Below are 13,987 nucleotides of genomic sequence, written 5' to 3'. Positions count from 1 at the left end.
CTAAAACATCCGGCAATCAGATGAGTATTGAGGCTCATGTCTCTCATTGAAGCATGAAAGCTCATGCCATAAAATCTCTGACTCAGAAGGTTGTCTCTCAGAGTATATGTAGATGTGTAGTCTCTCAGCAGAGGCAACGACGCATCTCATGAATACTGAGCAATATCAGTAATTATTTCTATATAGACTCGAAAGATTGGACGGCTCCTAGACAGCATGCCTGCTAGTATAGAACAACAACGTCTTCAGGATGAAACAACGTTTTCCCTGACTGTATAGAAGATATATGACGTTTCAACAAGCTCATATCTCTCAATTCTCAGATAATTAATGCTCCTAGACAGCATGCCTGCTAGTATGAGCCATCAGTTAATTATCTATAATCGTTAACTGAATATTCAACAATATTATATAATTCTTCGTAATATTTCATCACTTCAATTTGTGGTTCTTCCCAGCAGAATTCCATGGGTTAGTGATAAATATTCAACATACGGGCATCTGAGCATCTCTCGAGTAAGCCCTGACCAAAATGGTGCAAGTGTAATCAACAATAATGCACAAACGAGCACCTGAATGCACAAACGAGCATTCTAAAACACGAAGGAACGATGAACCTATGCAAAATAGGAAGAAAGTAATAAATAACAAAATATTTATCGAGGCGCTGGGGGACTGGGCACACCGGCCAGCCGGTCGTGTCGTGGCCAATCCTACGCCCAATTTTATATTTTATCATATTTTTATTATTTTCCCTGATCTCATGAAAATACCTTCATTTGAGCAAATTTCCTTCGTCTCAAGGAAACTCCCTAGTCTCATGGTGTTTCCTCGTATCAAAGAAATAATAATAAATTAGGAAAGATGTCGTGGGACCGGGCTCACTAACCGGCCGGCCATGCGCTAGCCGTGTCCGGTCCCACACCTCATGAATCCTTATTATTTTATTATTATTTCCCTCATCCCATGAAAATTCCTTGAATTCATGAAATTTCCCTCAAGTCATGAAAATCATGTAAAATTAGGGAAACTCGTGGGACCGGGCCCTAGCCGGCCAGTCATGCCCTAGCCGGTCCCACACTCCTCTTATTTTATTATTATTATTTTTTATGTTTCCCTCATCTCATGGAAACTCCCTGATTTCAACAAATTCCTTGGTTTCAATAAACCTCTTGATTTTATGATATTTCTCTAAAATCATGAAAAATATTATAAAATTGGAAAAAGTGCCTTGGCACGGGCTCTTTAGCCGGACGGCCAGCCATGCCTTGGACATGGTCGGTCCCACACTTCATGACTCCCTATTTTATTATTATTATTTCCATAATCTCATGGAAATTCCTTAACTTCATGAAATTCCTCAGTTTCATGATATTTCCCTCACATCAGGAAAAATACATAAAATTGGGAAAGGTGTTGCAGGACCGAGCTTGCCGGTCATGCCCTAGCCGTGGCCGGTCCCACACCTTGCAATTCCCTATTTTATTAATTATGTTTTCATCATCTCATGAAGATTCCACTGTTTCAGCAAAACCCTGAATCCTTCATATTTTCTCAAAATGTTGCTTAAACGCGCATCAGAAAATATCGAAACTCTCAGGACTGAGACACGGACATTATGGTGACACGGGCATATCTCCTTGACCGACCAAGGCTGGCCCTGAGGCTTGCTAAGAGACGGTCCCACGTGTTTTAACAATTTTGACCTAATTTGCTCAATTGCTCATATTGGGTCCAAACTCTTCCCAAACAACTTGGAGTTTGCTCAAACGACCATCAGCTGGTCCCATGATCACCAAGGGACGGTCTCATGCCCCCTTGGATGGTCCCTCATCTCTCCATAATCAGGTTTACTACCTGACGCTCACACGAGCACTATTTTAATAAATGATTAAACCATCATTTAATCATCTTTTCACCAACTGGTCTTCAAGAGACTTTGGTATTTTGCTCACTTGAGCATCTGGGAGCTACACGGTCGATTCATCATCCCATGTATGTGTTCCCTCCTTCATATCATGAACGGTTTTCAATAAATCATCAATTAATCCTCAATTCAGTAATTGATCAAAATTAGGGTTTCGAATCCAGAGCTCTGCAAAAAAAACATAATTCTGAGCAGATTCAAACATTAACAATTTTACGTTGATCCCGTGGTCAACATTTTAATAATTATGCTCGGCTCAGATGCCAGCATCTTAAATCAACATTTTCTCAGACGATCAACATTTGTTCAAATGGGCAATATCTGCTCACACCAAAGAATATTGGTACAATTATTAATATTCAACAATTCATCAAATGAGCAACATTCTCTCAAATGGACAATATTTGTTCACGCTGAAGAATGTTGGTTCAACTATCAATATTCAATAATTCATCAGATGAGCAATATTTGCTCAGACTAAGGAATATTGGTTCAACTATCAATATTCAACGATTCAGCAGCACAGTTTGCTCAGGTTATCAACATATATTCGACAATGATATTTTCTGTCTCAGCAGACATGTTCGATTCATGAGTCTCAGAACATTTGCAAATTATGTTCAACTCAGCAATACAAGGACTCATAGTCCCATAAAGTCAACAACTGACTAACTAAATACACTTCTGTCTTGCAGACTCCACATTCATGAGATATCAATCGTGTCACATGGGGGGATGTTAACTAGGGTTTTGGTCTGGCGGTCTCCGACACATGTGTTCATACAGACGATGAGAATGTGAGCAAGTCGTGCAATCAGTTGAAGGAGTTAGCAAAGTAGTAGGTGGAAAGTTAACCAAGTCTCCGCACGATGAGCAATTGGTTTCAACACGATTTTCCACTTCCCCACTCTTTGACTCCATCAACTGTCACACTTCATGGGATCATGGTGTTTTCAATTCAGCAATATAAAAGGCCTCTGAATCATGATTGAAACAGAAAAAAAATTCTCGACAAGTTCACACAGACGATCTTTCGTCTACACGAACTCATCGTCTGAGCAATCACTCTCAACTGAGTAAATTCAATCATTCAGAACCTTCTTACGCAGAATACACAACACACCTACAATCTCGATCACCATTGATCTCACACATTTCTCAGCTTCCCTCCTACAGATCAGCCCATCCTCTCTTGTGATCGAATTGACTCTGGCACGAACATTGTTTTGGTTCAGGCCAGAGTCCTACAGATTGATCTCTCGAACTTAAAGCACTCCCTTCTTGAAGTGCATTTGTATGAGGTTGAGCATTTACTCGGTTCAAGGAGTCTCCACACGGTCATCTCCTCAATTCCGTAAAAACCATCAAATCGTTTTTCCCCATCCACACCTAGTAGTCAAATGGGTTCATCTAATATTCCCCCAAATATCTTAGGAAATCAAGAGTTTATCTGCTTCAGGAGATATTTTCATTGTTCCCCTTGGTTACTAAGGTATACCTCAGAGGTATCCGTATTACAGGGTAGTGGCATCACCAGAAGAGTATCAGAACCAGTTGAACACTTTAACGAATCTCCTCGATGGATTCCAGACTTTCCACTTGAGAGAGATGCAGGTACAAAGGGACTATTTGACATTTGCAATGCCTGAGACTCCAGCAGGTTAGTGTAAGTCGTCGTGGTTCACGTCGTCCCAATATTGGAACAAGTGGTCGTGATGACATGAGTACAAGCCTGGTGGTAGTATTCAAAGAAGTCTTGGAGGTTGTGGAGCTCGCATAAGTCGTTATTGTACTCCAAATTTAATGAAAGACACTCTAGTAGGTGATAGAGAAGATGTGGAGATGATGGATATCCGGATTCATACCCCTAGTCGTTTCTTACAAATGCTATAAAGTCAAGCACACACTCCTGACGGTAGCTCAAACATTGATGTATTTAGGCAATATGCAATTTTTACCCCAACCACATCAGCATTTCACACATTTCAAGCACCTGCTCACCCAATTCAACCATCTCCTATACCATTTCAAGGTTGTGTTGAATCTCCTGATGCTACTCAACCACCATCTCAGACTCAAATTGACGAGTTTGAGAGTATGAATCAAGCATGCTGAGGGGAATATATCTTTGGAGATTAGGGAAATTTTTAGTATCATAGATGTCATTTAAGCGCACTTTTATGATAGATGTAATTTAATCGCACTTTTGTTGGATGATCATTTAATGTAATTGCACTTTTGTTTGATAAATGAACATTTACTTTTACATTCATGCTTAAGTTAACAATTAAGAAATTAAAACATATAAACTGGATTAAAATTAGGGAACACTCTTAAGATTCATAACAACTTCCGTAGCGGAACTCTTCTCCCTTGTTGGAGAGCCACTCTGCACGACACCTTTGTTCAAGGTCGATCAGGCTTTCACCACTCCTCATATTTTGAATTGCTTGCATTACCAAAGCAATATACTTTTTAACATTCTTAGAAATTATGTTGAACTAAACACTCAATACCTTCACATAACGATTGCTGAGGTTCATCGTTTTTTCTTCAAATTTCAGAAAAACGCGTTCCCAAAATGACATGGCTTGGAGTGCGCCACCAACGAGGGGATGATTAGTACACAAAACATAATTCCTTCAAATACATTCACCTTTTGCAGTACTGAAATTCCGACTATGTGCTCTTTCCACAATAGCTCTTGATCTTCTTATTTCATTTTGTACATTGGCTCGGTTTATAACTCTTTGATTTTTGGCAGCATGTTGCTCTTCTATAAACTGAGCCATGCTCACATTTTGAAAATTTTGAAGAGCTTAAAAAATATGAAGAAGGTGTGAATTGAAATGAAATTGGAATTGGTTAGTTACAGGGGATGGATTCATGGCTGTTGGATCAGATATACTGAGTGGTGTAGTCTGCATCGGGCGGTCGAGTCCTTACCACTAGCGGCCAAGTTTAGCTCGCTCGGTGTAATGTATACCGAACGATCGAGACTCCACCGCTGAGTAGAGACTAAACCTCGCCTAACTAAATGGCAAATTCATCGTTTTTCCATGTCCGTAATAGGTGCGAAAGTGGCAAACTCGTGGCTTAGTCATGCCCGTAGGAACAGGCGCAAGTATGGTGTTTTGGACTTTTTTTTTTTGCTGTAGTTTGCTGGTGGTTAGGGTTCAAATGAGTCATGACCAGCTGTTGTTGGGGGTCATAAATCATCCTACCTGCCCCTTCTTCCAAAAGAGTAAAATCAAATTTAGCAGCTTAGTTCCCAAGAAACGATGATCCCACCGCCACCGCATAAGCTTATGCACAGAAATCAGCCAACAAGGCTGTTACCGGTTAGCTTGGTGCGCGCTGTAGATCCGACGAGCCAACTGAAATTCGTTGAATAGAAAACCAGCTAACAGCCCTCTTTTCCTCTTTCTTCCACTGTACTACTATTTTTCAATTTCCTCAAGCCGTCAACCCTCCGGGACGGAAGCCTCTTAAAAATGGTTTTGGGGTTTTTGTTGCGGACTACTGCAAAGGCTGGGGCGTTAGCCACCACTGTTGGTGGTGGAATTGCAGCGGCGAAAATTGCTACCTCAGATGATCCAGAAACTACCTTTAAGATCTATACAGCTGTTCCTCTTCGTCTGGTTCGAGATTCATTTACTGTTGCCACCATCGCGTTCGGTTAGTCTCTTTTGAATGTCGCTGTTTTTGTTTGAATTCTAGGGTTTAGTTTCTCTTTAAGGAAATCACTATACAGAGTCTATTTAGGGTTTTAAATGGCTGTTATTGATGTTCTAATTGGTGAAATTAAGAAATTATATTTTGTTGTTGAATATTTCAAATCATGTTATCTGTATTAGATTATGAATATTCTTTGTTGGGACTTCCGGAGAAGAGCGCTGAAAGGGAGAAAATTAAACACGAAGTTCATACACGTTCTGCACGTAGACTTGAAGAACTGTGTTTTAGAAATGGAGGAATTTATATCAAGATTGGTCAGCACATTAGTCAGCTGGTATGTTCAGTTATATATTTTTCATTTGTAATTAGAAAGATTAGTTGAGTCAATTGTTCCCAGCTGAATTTCGTTAATCTTTTATGTGTTATGTATGCGGTACAAGCTCGAAGATATCATGGGTTTGGGGTTTTCTCAGTATACCCCTTAAACTACATGACGGTTCTTTGTAGCTCAATGTGGATAGTGGAATTCCTCTTTATGTATGTTACATGTTTTCTTTTGTAGGACTATGTGGTTCCTCCAGAGTATGTCCAGACAATGAGAAAATCAATGTTGAACAGATGTCCAGTTTCTTCTTATGATGAAGTATGTAAACTTTTCAAGAAAGAGCTTGGAGCGATGCCAGAAGATGTAAGTTATCTTCATTCTCCGTGTGTTTGTCTTCGTATTCTACTTGGGTGTTTTACTCCTTCCATTCTTATCATTATATATGTTTGGGGGGGCGCTCTTTGATTCTTGTTGCCTGTTGGACTTGATATTCTTGTAGGTTGGTCCTTTTAGATAGTAGAATGGTATAGTGATGTGCATTTGTTCTATACTGAATGAAATATCTTATGCAGATTTTCGAAGAATTCAATCCTGTCCCATTGGCAAGTGCATCCCTTGCACAAGTTCATGATGCTCGCACTCGTGACGGCCAAAGAGTTGCTGTCAAGGTTATGATTATGTCATATTGATCTATTTTGTTAACAAGTTGTGTTTGTACTCTCTGGTTTCAATGGGTACAAATGTATAAATATTTTCCATCCCATTTTTCTGCTACCTCCAAATCCAGGTTCAACACTCTCACATGACAGATACCGCGTCCGCAGACTACGCCACTGTTGAATTGATTCTCAACACTGTTCATTGGTTATTCCCTTCATTTGATTACAGGTACTACTTATTTAAATGTTGATTCTCGTCATAGGCTTTAGGTGTTTCTAGTTTTAAGAAGCAGCAGATTAGCATACATAATCAGCTGCATGCCTATCGGTGTACATGCATGTCAGCATGTGAATGTATTGTCTCTCTGGATTAGCTAATCATGATTTCTTTTCTTTTTGCAAATGTAGATGGTTGGTTGATGAAATGCGTGAAAGTTTGCCGAAGGCAAGTGTGCTTTTATGCTTTTAAACACAATAATACAATTAGTTCTTGCATGTAGGTTCACTTAGTACTTTCTTTGCAGTAGTACAGGACAATCAAAACTTCTTTATAGAAAATGGGAAGCTGATGCAAATTTGGAATTTTAGTTGTGAATAGAACATCGACGTTCGATCTCATCTCTTTCGTAAACATTCATTTGAAAATTAAACTCCAATTGTCCTTGAACAATAATACAAATTAGAAAAATATACATGATATTGTGTGCAGTCTTATTGGCAAAATGGGGGCATAACTATAAAATAAAAATGAAGCCAGCAAATATCTCAAAATAGGTCACTCACCTTATTGAATACAGAAATTCTTCCATCTATTTTGGTTCCATTATTGTGTATCTTCTTACAACATGATTTTAAATTTTAGGTTTTTGTCTATCAGGAACTTGATTTCGTGGTGGAGGCCAAGAACAGTGAGAAGTGTTTGGATAACTTCAGGAGGTTATCTCCTCATCTGAGAGATTATGTATATGCTCCAAAGGTTTACTGGAATTTAACTACGTCAAAGCTATTGACCATGGAGTTTATTGATGGCGCTCAAGTAAGTGATGTGAAGGAGATTAAAAGGCGTGGAATTGAACCAAGTGATGTAGCAAAATTAGTAAGTTATCAACCTCTTTTCTGGACCAACACCCAAGGTAGTCTGACTTGAATGTGCTACCCTTATGTATCAATTTCGTTTTCCACTGCCAATGCTTCTTGTGTAGTATGCCATACCTATGTTGTAAAAGGCGCACTAAGCGTAGGACCAGCGCCTGGCAGAAAAAGGCTCCCAGGCGCCAAACCATGACCAAATGTATTTATTTTCTGGGCGCCTTTGGAGCACTTAATCCCTAGGCGAGGCGAGGCGCTGGGCTTGGCGCCTCACCCAGCGCCTTTTACAACATAGTGCCATACCAATGAGACTGGTAGGCTGTACACATCTTGGATGTGGTGACTGTTGACATCCTTACAGGCATTCCTGGTTAAGGGACCGACAAAAGAAGTATTGATCACTCCTTTTTTGGTCGACGAGTAATTATTCTTAGCATCGTGATGATTCTGCTGTTTAATTGTGTATCCTAACTTGTACAGGTTAGCAAAACTTTTGCAGAAATGATTTACAGACATGGGTTTGTTCATTGTGATCCACATGCTGCGAACCTGCTTATTCGGCCTATGCCGTCTAACAAGAGGAGTATTCTAGGTAAGACTGTTGTTCAATGTTCATTAATGTCATTTGTCTCTAAGAGCATCTCAGGTCTTTTTTTCTTTTTTTAATTGTGTGCCTGATCATTTATTGGCTCATGTATAGGTAGAAAAAAACCACAACTAGTATTGCTTGACCATGGCTTATACAAGGAGCTTGATGTTGCCACTAGAACCAATTATGCTGCATTGTGGAAGGTAAATGTCAGCTCTTGGCCCAAAAAGTAACTACTTCCGTGCTTTCTGTGTTTGCACTGCAACGACTTCACTTCTATTAAGCAGTCTCTTACTGAAACTTTATCGGTTTTGTAGGCATTGGTATTTTCTGATGCTAGGGCAATAAAAGAATATAGCGTAAAACTGGGTGCAGGAGATGATCTGTATGCATTGTTTGCTGGGATTCTAACAATGAGACCGTGGAATAAGGTCATTGACCCAGCTACAGATCATTTGGTGGTAAAAGGCACTGATAGTGATGTCTCAGAACTCCAGGTTCTTCTTCAGATTTATTTCTTCTTTTCTGCTAAACTATCTTATTGTAACAAAATCTTTGGAATTTAGCCAGTGTGGATGATCTACTCACCATGTAATTCACGTATGACAAAGTTGCATCGTTCTGGACTTTCTATACTTATCAGAAGTTCATCAATATCAAGTTTTTGAAACCATGGATTTCCTTAACTTTAAGTTCATCAATATCAAGTTTTTGAAACCATGGATTTCCTTACTTAAAGTTACACCCTTTATAGGTAGTTGAAACGTCCTGATTTTGAATCTCTCTCTTCGCCAGATGTATGCTTCTGAGTACTTCCCGCAGATCACCGACCTTTTGGGGAGACTTCCGCGTGTAATTCTGCTAATGCTGAAGACAAACGATTGCTTGCGATCAGTCAATAGGTCACTGGTACGGGCCCTAACTCTTTGCAGTGGGTGTTATTATATAAAAGCAGTTAGTTGTTACAACTTTGCTGATCAGAGTACTATGTTTGGGTTCCAGCTTTTCTTTTATTTCGTCTACAATTATGATGCATCTTTTGCATCTTCAAGTGGTTGCTGTTTTTAAACATGCAGAAGTTTTTTAGACTCTTCTCCGTGATGGTGTTAAATTGATACTGCACCTTAACTAAGTAGAAGTTTTTTGGACACTTCCCTAGTTTGGCTTCCTTAGCCTCTGAATGTTGGTTTCTCTCAGGCCAAATGTTCATTGAATTGATGGATCTGTTGGGCTAGGTCAATCTTCTGGAGATCATAGTCACATACATAGTTTTTTTACCAATCACCCTTTCATTTAGAAAAGAAGAGTTCCATAAACAGAAAAAGAACAAGCTAGTACACTGGTTAAAAATTATGACATGTTTGATGTCTAACAGAGAGATCTTTGATTTCCAAGGTGGCTCCCTTTTAGTGTGGGGATTTGTGTCAAGGATATCTGCTGCATATAATGTATTTGCATGCATTAGCTTAATTACTTTTTTTCTACTGACACCAGTATTCTTCTTGACAGTTGCAGGGATCTTCACTTGAGACATTCTTGATCATAGGACGGGTTTCATCTGAGGCAGTGTTGGAGACAAAAAAGATGCAGAGAAGGTCATTCTTATTGGGGTTGAGCATATGGTTGGAAGAGATTTTACTGGAAGCTCGTCTGATGGGTATGCAGATTGCTGTTTGGCTTCTGCAGTTTAGGAAAGCATTGTCAGGGTGAAATCCGATGGCAATACCTTGCTTCAGCTACCCATTTTTTGTAGGTTGGCTCCTCTATTCTTTCCAGGCTTGTTGTATGAGCTTGGATTACTGGCATCTCAATCATTTAATTAGTGGCCGGGAAGAATGTTACATTGGTTAGGATCCATATTAATTTATACGTTTTATTACATTAAACCCCAAAAGTGGGCCGAAAAGGTGAACTACACAAGAGATTACTAACATTGTTTCAGAGGGATGTAATTCTATTCTACTGATGTAAAATAGAGTTGAGGATATTTAACAATGGGGATTTAAATGAATATAATCTCCTCTTTTTAGATGGTTGGATTGATGGAGTGATCACTTCTTATGGCTTGGTCTGCAGATAATTTCTTTTTCACTACACGGCAGACAGACAACACAATGCCAATCCAAGAAATTATTGAGAAACTTACAAATAGCGAGGATTTTTAGAATTCCCAGCAGAATTGTCTGAACAATGGAGACACTACATTCTCCAAATCAAATAAGTGTACAACATAGAAGAAGAAGAAAAGAATATGGTTCCCGACACAAGCTTCATCCAGACGATTGACATTGTGGTCAAATAAGTCCAAGTGATATCAGAAGAAAAATGTGTCCATAATGGACCATAAGTTGAATCATAAAAGTGGCATTCACTTCTCCTTTGTTTCTGCAGTTGTATGTTTTTTAGGGCTGATACAAAACACACGAGATCCGACATGTTCTACAGCAAGACCAGCATCCTTACACCCAGTGAAGAACAATGCTTCATCTTCCTTTCCAATCCTGCGTCTCCAGCTCATTAAGAATGCTGGACATGGAAATCCTACATATATGGCACAGAAGAATGTTACTTCACCCAATGGATAAAAGCGCTTTCGCAGACTTGCAAAAATTCAGAAACTTAAAAATTGATTAGTACTTTACCGTTTAAAGTATCTTGTGGACTGCTAAGACTGGGTTTGTTATCCTTCATCTTGTATGACTGAAGAAGGAAGGAGAGAGTCTTGATTAAGTTCGGGTACTGCTTTACATCTACAAGAATCAAACCACAATTTATTTACAGAACATTGTTTAGTGTCTAAATGATGTTTATATTAGTTGAATGAAGGGTCTGACTTATTTGATTACTCTAAACTCCAGCAGTCACAGAAAGATAATACTGAAACGGGACCAAACACCAAACCTTACATAGTAGGATATCGCTTGCAATGACCAAGTCCCAATCTGGATCAGAGGTAGGAAACGTTTCTCCCCAGGAATCTGAAAAAAAAAAAAAAAAAAAGAGGAGGCTCAAGTCTTGAGCTCAAATATTACAAAGCTACAGACGCACAGAATTGACATTCAGAAATGCATTCTCCCAATCTCTGGTCATACAGTAGAAGAAATGGTAATATATTCACAAGATATTCACAGGTTTTGTTCCTAAACTAATAATCAACAACTCCATAAAAGAAATGCCGAAATTAACCCATCAAAATATCACAAAATTGTTAATATTCTAACCACTGGCAGCGTGGAGCTATCTTAGGTGAAATAAAAGTTTTCCAACGGATTCGAGATCCGTTCTTAAAGAGGTTGATTAGATATTATAACTTGACGACTTCCATAAGAAGAATGAATAAAAACTTACGTCGGATGTGTGGTAGAGCAGGGACTATTCCATTAACCCGACAATTATGAGCTATATTCTCTTCAACTTCCTCATCGTCGAAATCTGAAGTCGAAATATCTACACCAAAAGATTTTCGCAGGAAAATAGCCAGAGCTCCGGTGCCACTGTCACGGAAAAAATAAATCATTAACAGCTATGATAAGGACTTAACCGCTGAGCATATTAATAGATTATCGAATGAAATTGACCGTGACCCTTGCTCAGAATTAGACCACAATGTCAATCATTAGTGAAGTTCTAGATTTCCGACAATACCAAAAGAATTGCTACTGGACGGATAACATCAAATAAAAGTAGCCTGCATCTGAACTACTGGGACATACCTTCCCAACTCAATGATGCGACTTCCTTGGAACCGAGACTTGTTCTCAACTAACCATTCAGCAAACGAAAATGTTCCCGGCCAGAGCAAGTTGGCATTCAATTCATGAAATGTGAACTCCCGAATCGACAATTCCTGCAGGCAATGCAACAAGCACGTCATAGACATCTAAGTAAAACAATATATACTACTCCAGTTCAGGAGTAGTAAAAATCGAGAGCAAAGAAATAGAACAAGGCTTTCATTATTTTTTAGTTTTCTTTTTGCGGGTAACTATAAACTAAGCTTACCAGTTCAGGAAATTTGTGGGTTCTTTCCTCGTAAGTTTGGACAGCCTCTCTTTCTGCAAAAACTGAATGACATTAGCAAATACAAAATCACCAGTGTAGAGAGACAGACAAAGTGAAGGAGAGAGAGGTTACGTGGAGAGGATTGATCATCATCGTCTTCATCGTGGCCAAAAATCGAAGATGGGGAGAAGAGTGCGATGTCCATGCCTTTCTGTTGCCGTTGTGTAATGCCCGAAGGAGCAAACTCTGAGTCCTTGAAATTTATCAGATGTCTTTTTCTTGTCTAGCACATAATTTGAGGGTTGGGTAGTAAGGTTATCTATCTAGAAGCCCAAGTCCGACAAATACATGATTATTAGCCCTATTACCATGGGTATGCCAAAAAAAAACACTGTTTGGCATACCAGGTGGCATGGCAAACCATTTGTGCCATTATGGGAAAATCACGGAGTGATCGAGTTTCTAGTGAGCGATATTAACTACATTGTTGGCATTATAATCAATATCGCAAACGTTCGAGTTTCTGGTGCCTATAAATACCGCACCTATCTTCTCAATTCTTCTCATCCCTTCTCAATTCTTCTTCTCATCCCTTCTCAAATCCGATTTTCTTAAACTTCTTTTCTAAAATTAAACAATTATCTTTTGATTTTCTTAAACAAATATGGAGAGAAGAAAAAGAAATAGAAAAATCAAAGGATGTACTAGTACCCCTGCTGGTGGAATAAGTTTTATAGTGGATACAAATTATGAGTTTTGTAATGTCAGACAAGTAGCCGGTGAAGATATGTTTTCTAATCACATATCTGACCATGGGGAGCGAGCTGGTTCGGTAAATCTAATAGGTGGATGGACTGAGTTACGTACGATTTTTCAATTACTTCCCCCTGTTGTTCAGAGAGTTAGAAGATATCATTGGCGACATCTATATCAAATACAACCTAGAAACCACATGACTCAAGGAGTTCAAGTTATATTGGAACGATGGTGGAAGACTACAAACACGTCCTTTTTCAAGGACTTTGAATGCGGTAAGTCAGTTTTTTCTAGTAATTTTATTTTTAGATTATGTGTTTTGTTTTATAAAAATCAACAAATTCTAATTATGAATAGTTATTGTTAATAGGCCTTACACCGATAGATTTGTACATGTTAACGGGAATTCCATGTGAAGGAAACTTACTTCCATTTAACAGACTGAATTGGATATCAGAAAGTAGATGGAAAGAAAGACTTCCTTTATACTCAAATGAATTAGAAGGAAATCCCTCATATAGACTAATAAAAGTGCATGGGTTAAAGGTTGTTGGGTTGAAAAGTTTTTTTCAGCGTTATGCTAGGAAAATGGATGAAAACAGGAAGCTGGTAATCAACATTTGATCCATAATCATTATGAGGAGCTCGAACGTCTGTTTGTATTGTGGACACTAGGCCAATGTCTATTTCCAAATGCTAGCTCAGTGGTGTTAATTGGGCTTCTCGAAGCATTAGAAGATTTAGAGAAAACACCAACATATGATTGGGGGTCTGCGATTTTATCAGAGATTTACATGGCCCTCGGTGATAACTCGACATGTGTGAAAGATAGTTTTAATGCTTTTTGGGGAGTTCTGGAGGTAAGAACCAATATTTTTCACTTGATGTATTTGATTGTCATTTTCACATGGATAATTTAGTAACCAATAATATATTATTATTCTTCAGTATTGGTGGTATAC

At 38.8% G+C, this 13,987-nt stretch overlaps 2 protein-coding genes across 2 annotated transcripts; one reads left to right on the top strand and one right to left on the bottom strand.

Moving 5' to 3' along the window:
- Positions 1-5,159: 5,159 nt before the first annotated feature.
- Positions 5,160-10,298, top strand: LOC113338785 (putative ABC1 protein At2g40090). The gene is made up of 12 exons (XM_026584173.1): positions 5,160-5,605; positions 5,785-5,939; positions 6,168-6,293; positions 6,503-6,598; positions 6,718-6,818; positions 6,998-7,034; positions 7,467-7,685; positions 8,159-8,270; positions 8,379-8,470; positions 8,585-8,764; positions 9,063-9,176; positions 9,777-10,298. Exons 1-12 carry the CDS (start codon positions 5,422-5,424, stop codon positions 9,975-9,977), a joined length of 1,617 nt encoding a protein of 538 aa, XP_026439958.1. The 5' UTR covers positions 5,160-5,421; the 3' UTR covers positions 9,978-10,298.
- A 99-nt stretch (positions 10,299-10,397) lies between these two features.
- Positions 10,398-12,542, bottom strand: LOC113338786 (EEF1A lysine methyltransferase 3). Its single transcript, XM_026584174.1, has 7 exons — positions 12,402-12,542; positions 12,270-12,322; positions 11,981-12,114; positions 11,616-11,761; positions 11,174-11,245; positions 10,910-11,017; positions 10,398-10,808 (listed from the first exon to the last, which is right to left on the bottom strand). The coding sequence occupies exons 1-7, from the start codon at positions 12,472-12,474 to the stop codon at positions 10,636-10,638; spliced, it is 759 nt and encodes a 252-aa protein (XP_026439959.1). The 5' UTR covers positions 12,475-12,542; the 3' UTR covers positions 10,398-10,635.
- Between the last annotated feature and the right edge of the window lie 1,445 nt (positions 12,543-13,987).

Source organism: Papaver somniferum, unplaced genomic scaffold, assembly GCF_003573695.1.
Source record: "Papaver somniferum cultivar HN1 unplaced genomic scaffold, ASM357369v1 unplaced-scaffold_19, whole genome shotgun sequence".
NCBI lineage: Eukaryota > Viridiplantae > Streptophyta > Magnoliopsida > Ranunculales > Papaveraceae > Papaver > Papaver somniferum.
Note: the sequence above shows the minus strand (reverse complement) of the source record. Positions and strands in the feature narration are given on the sequence as shown.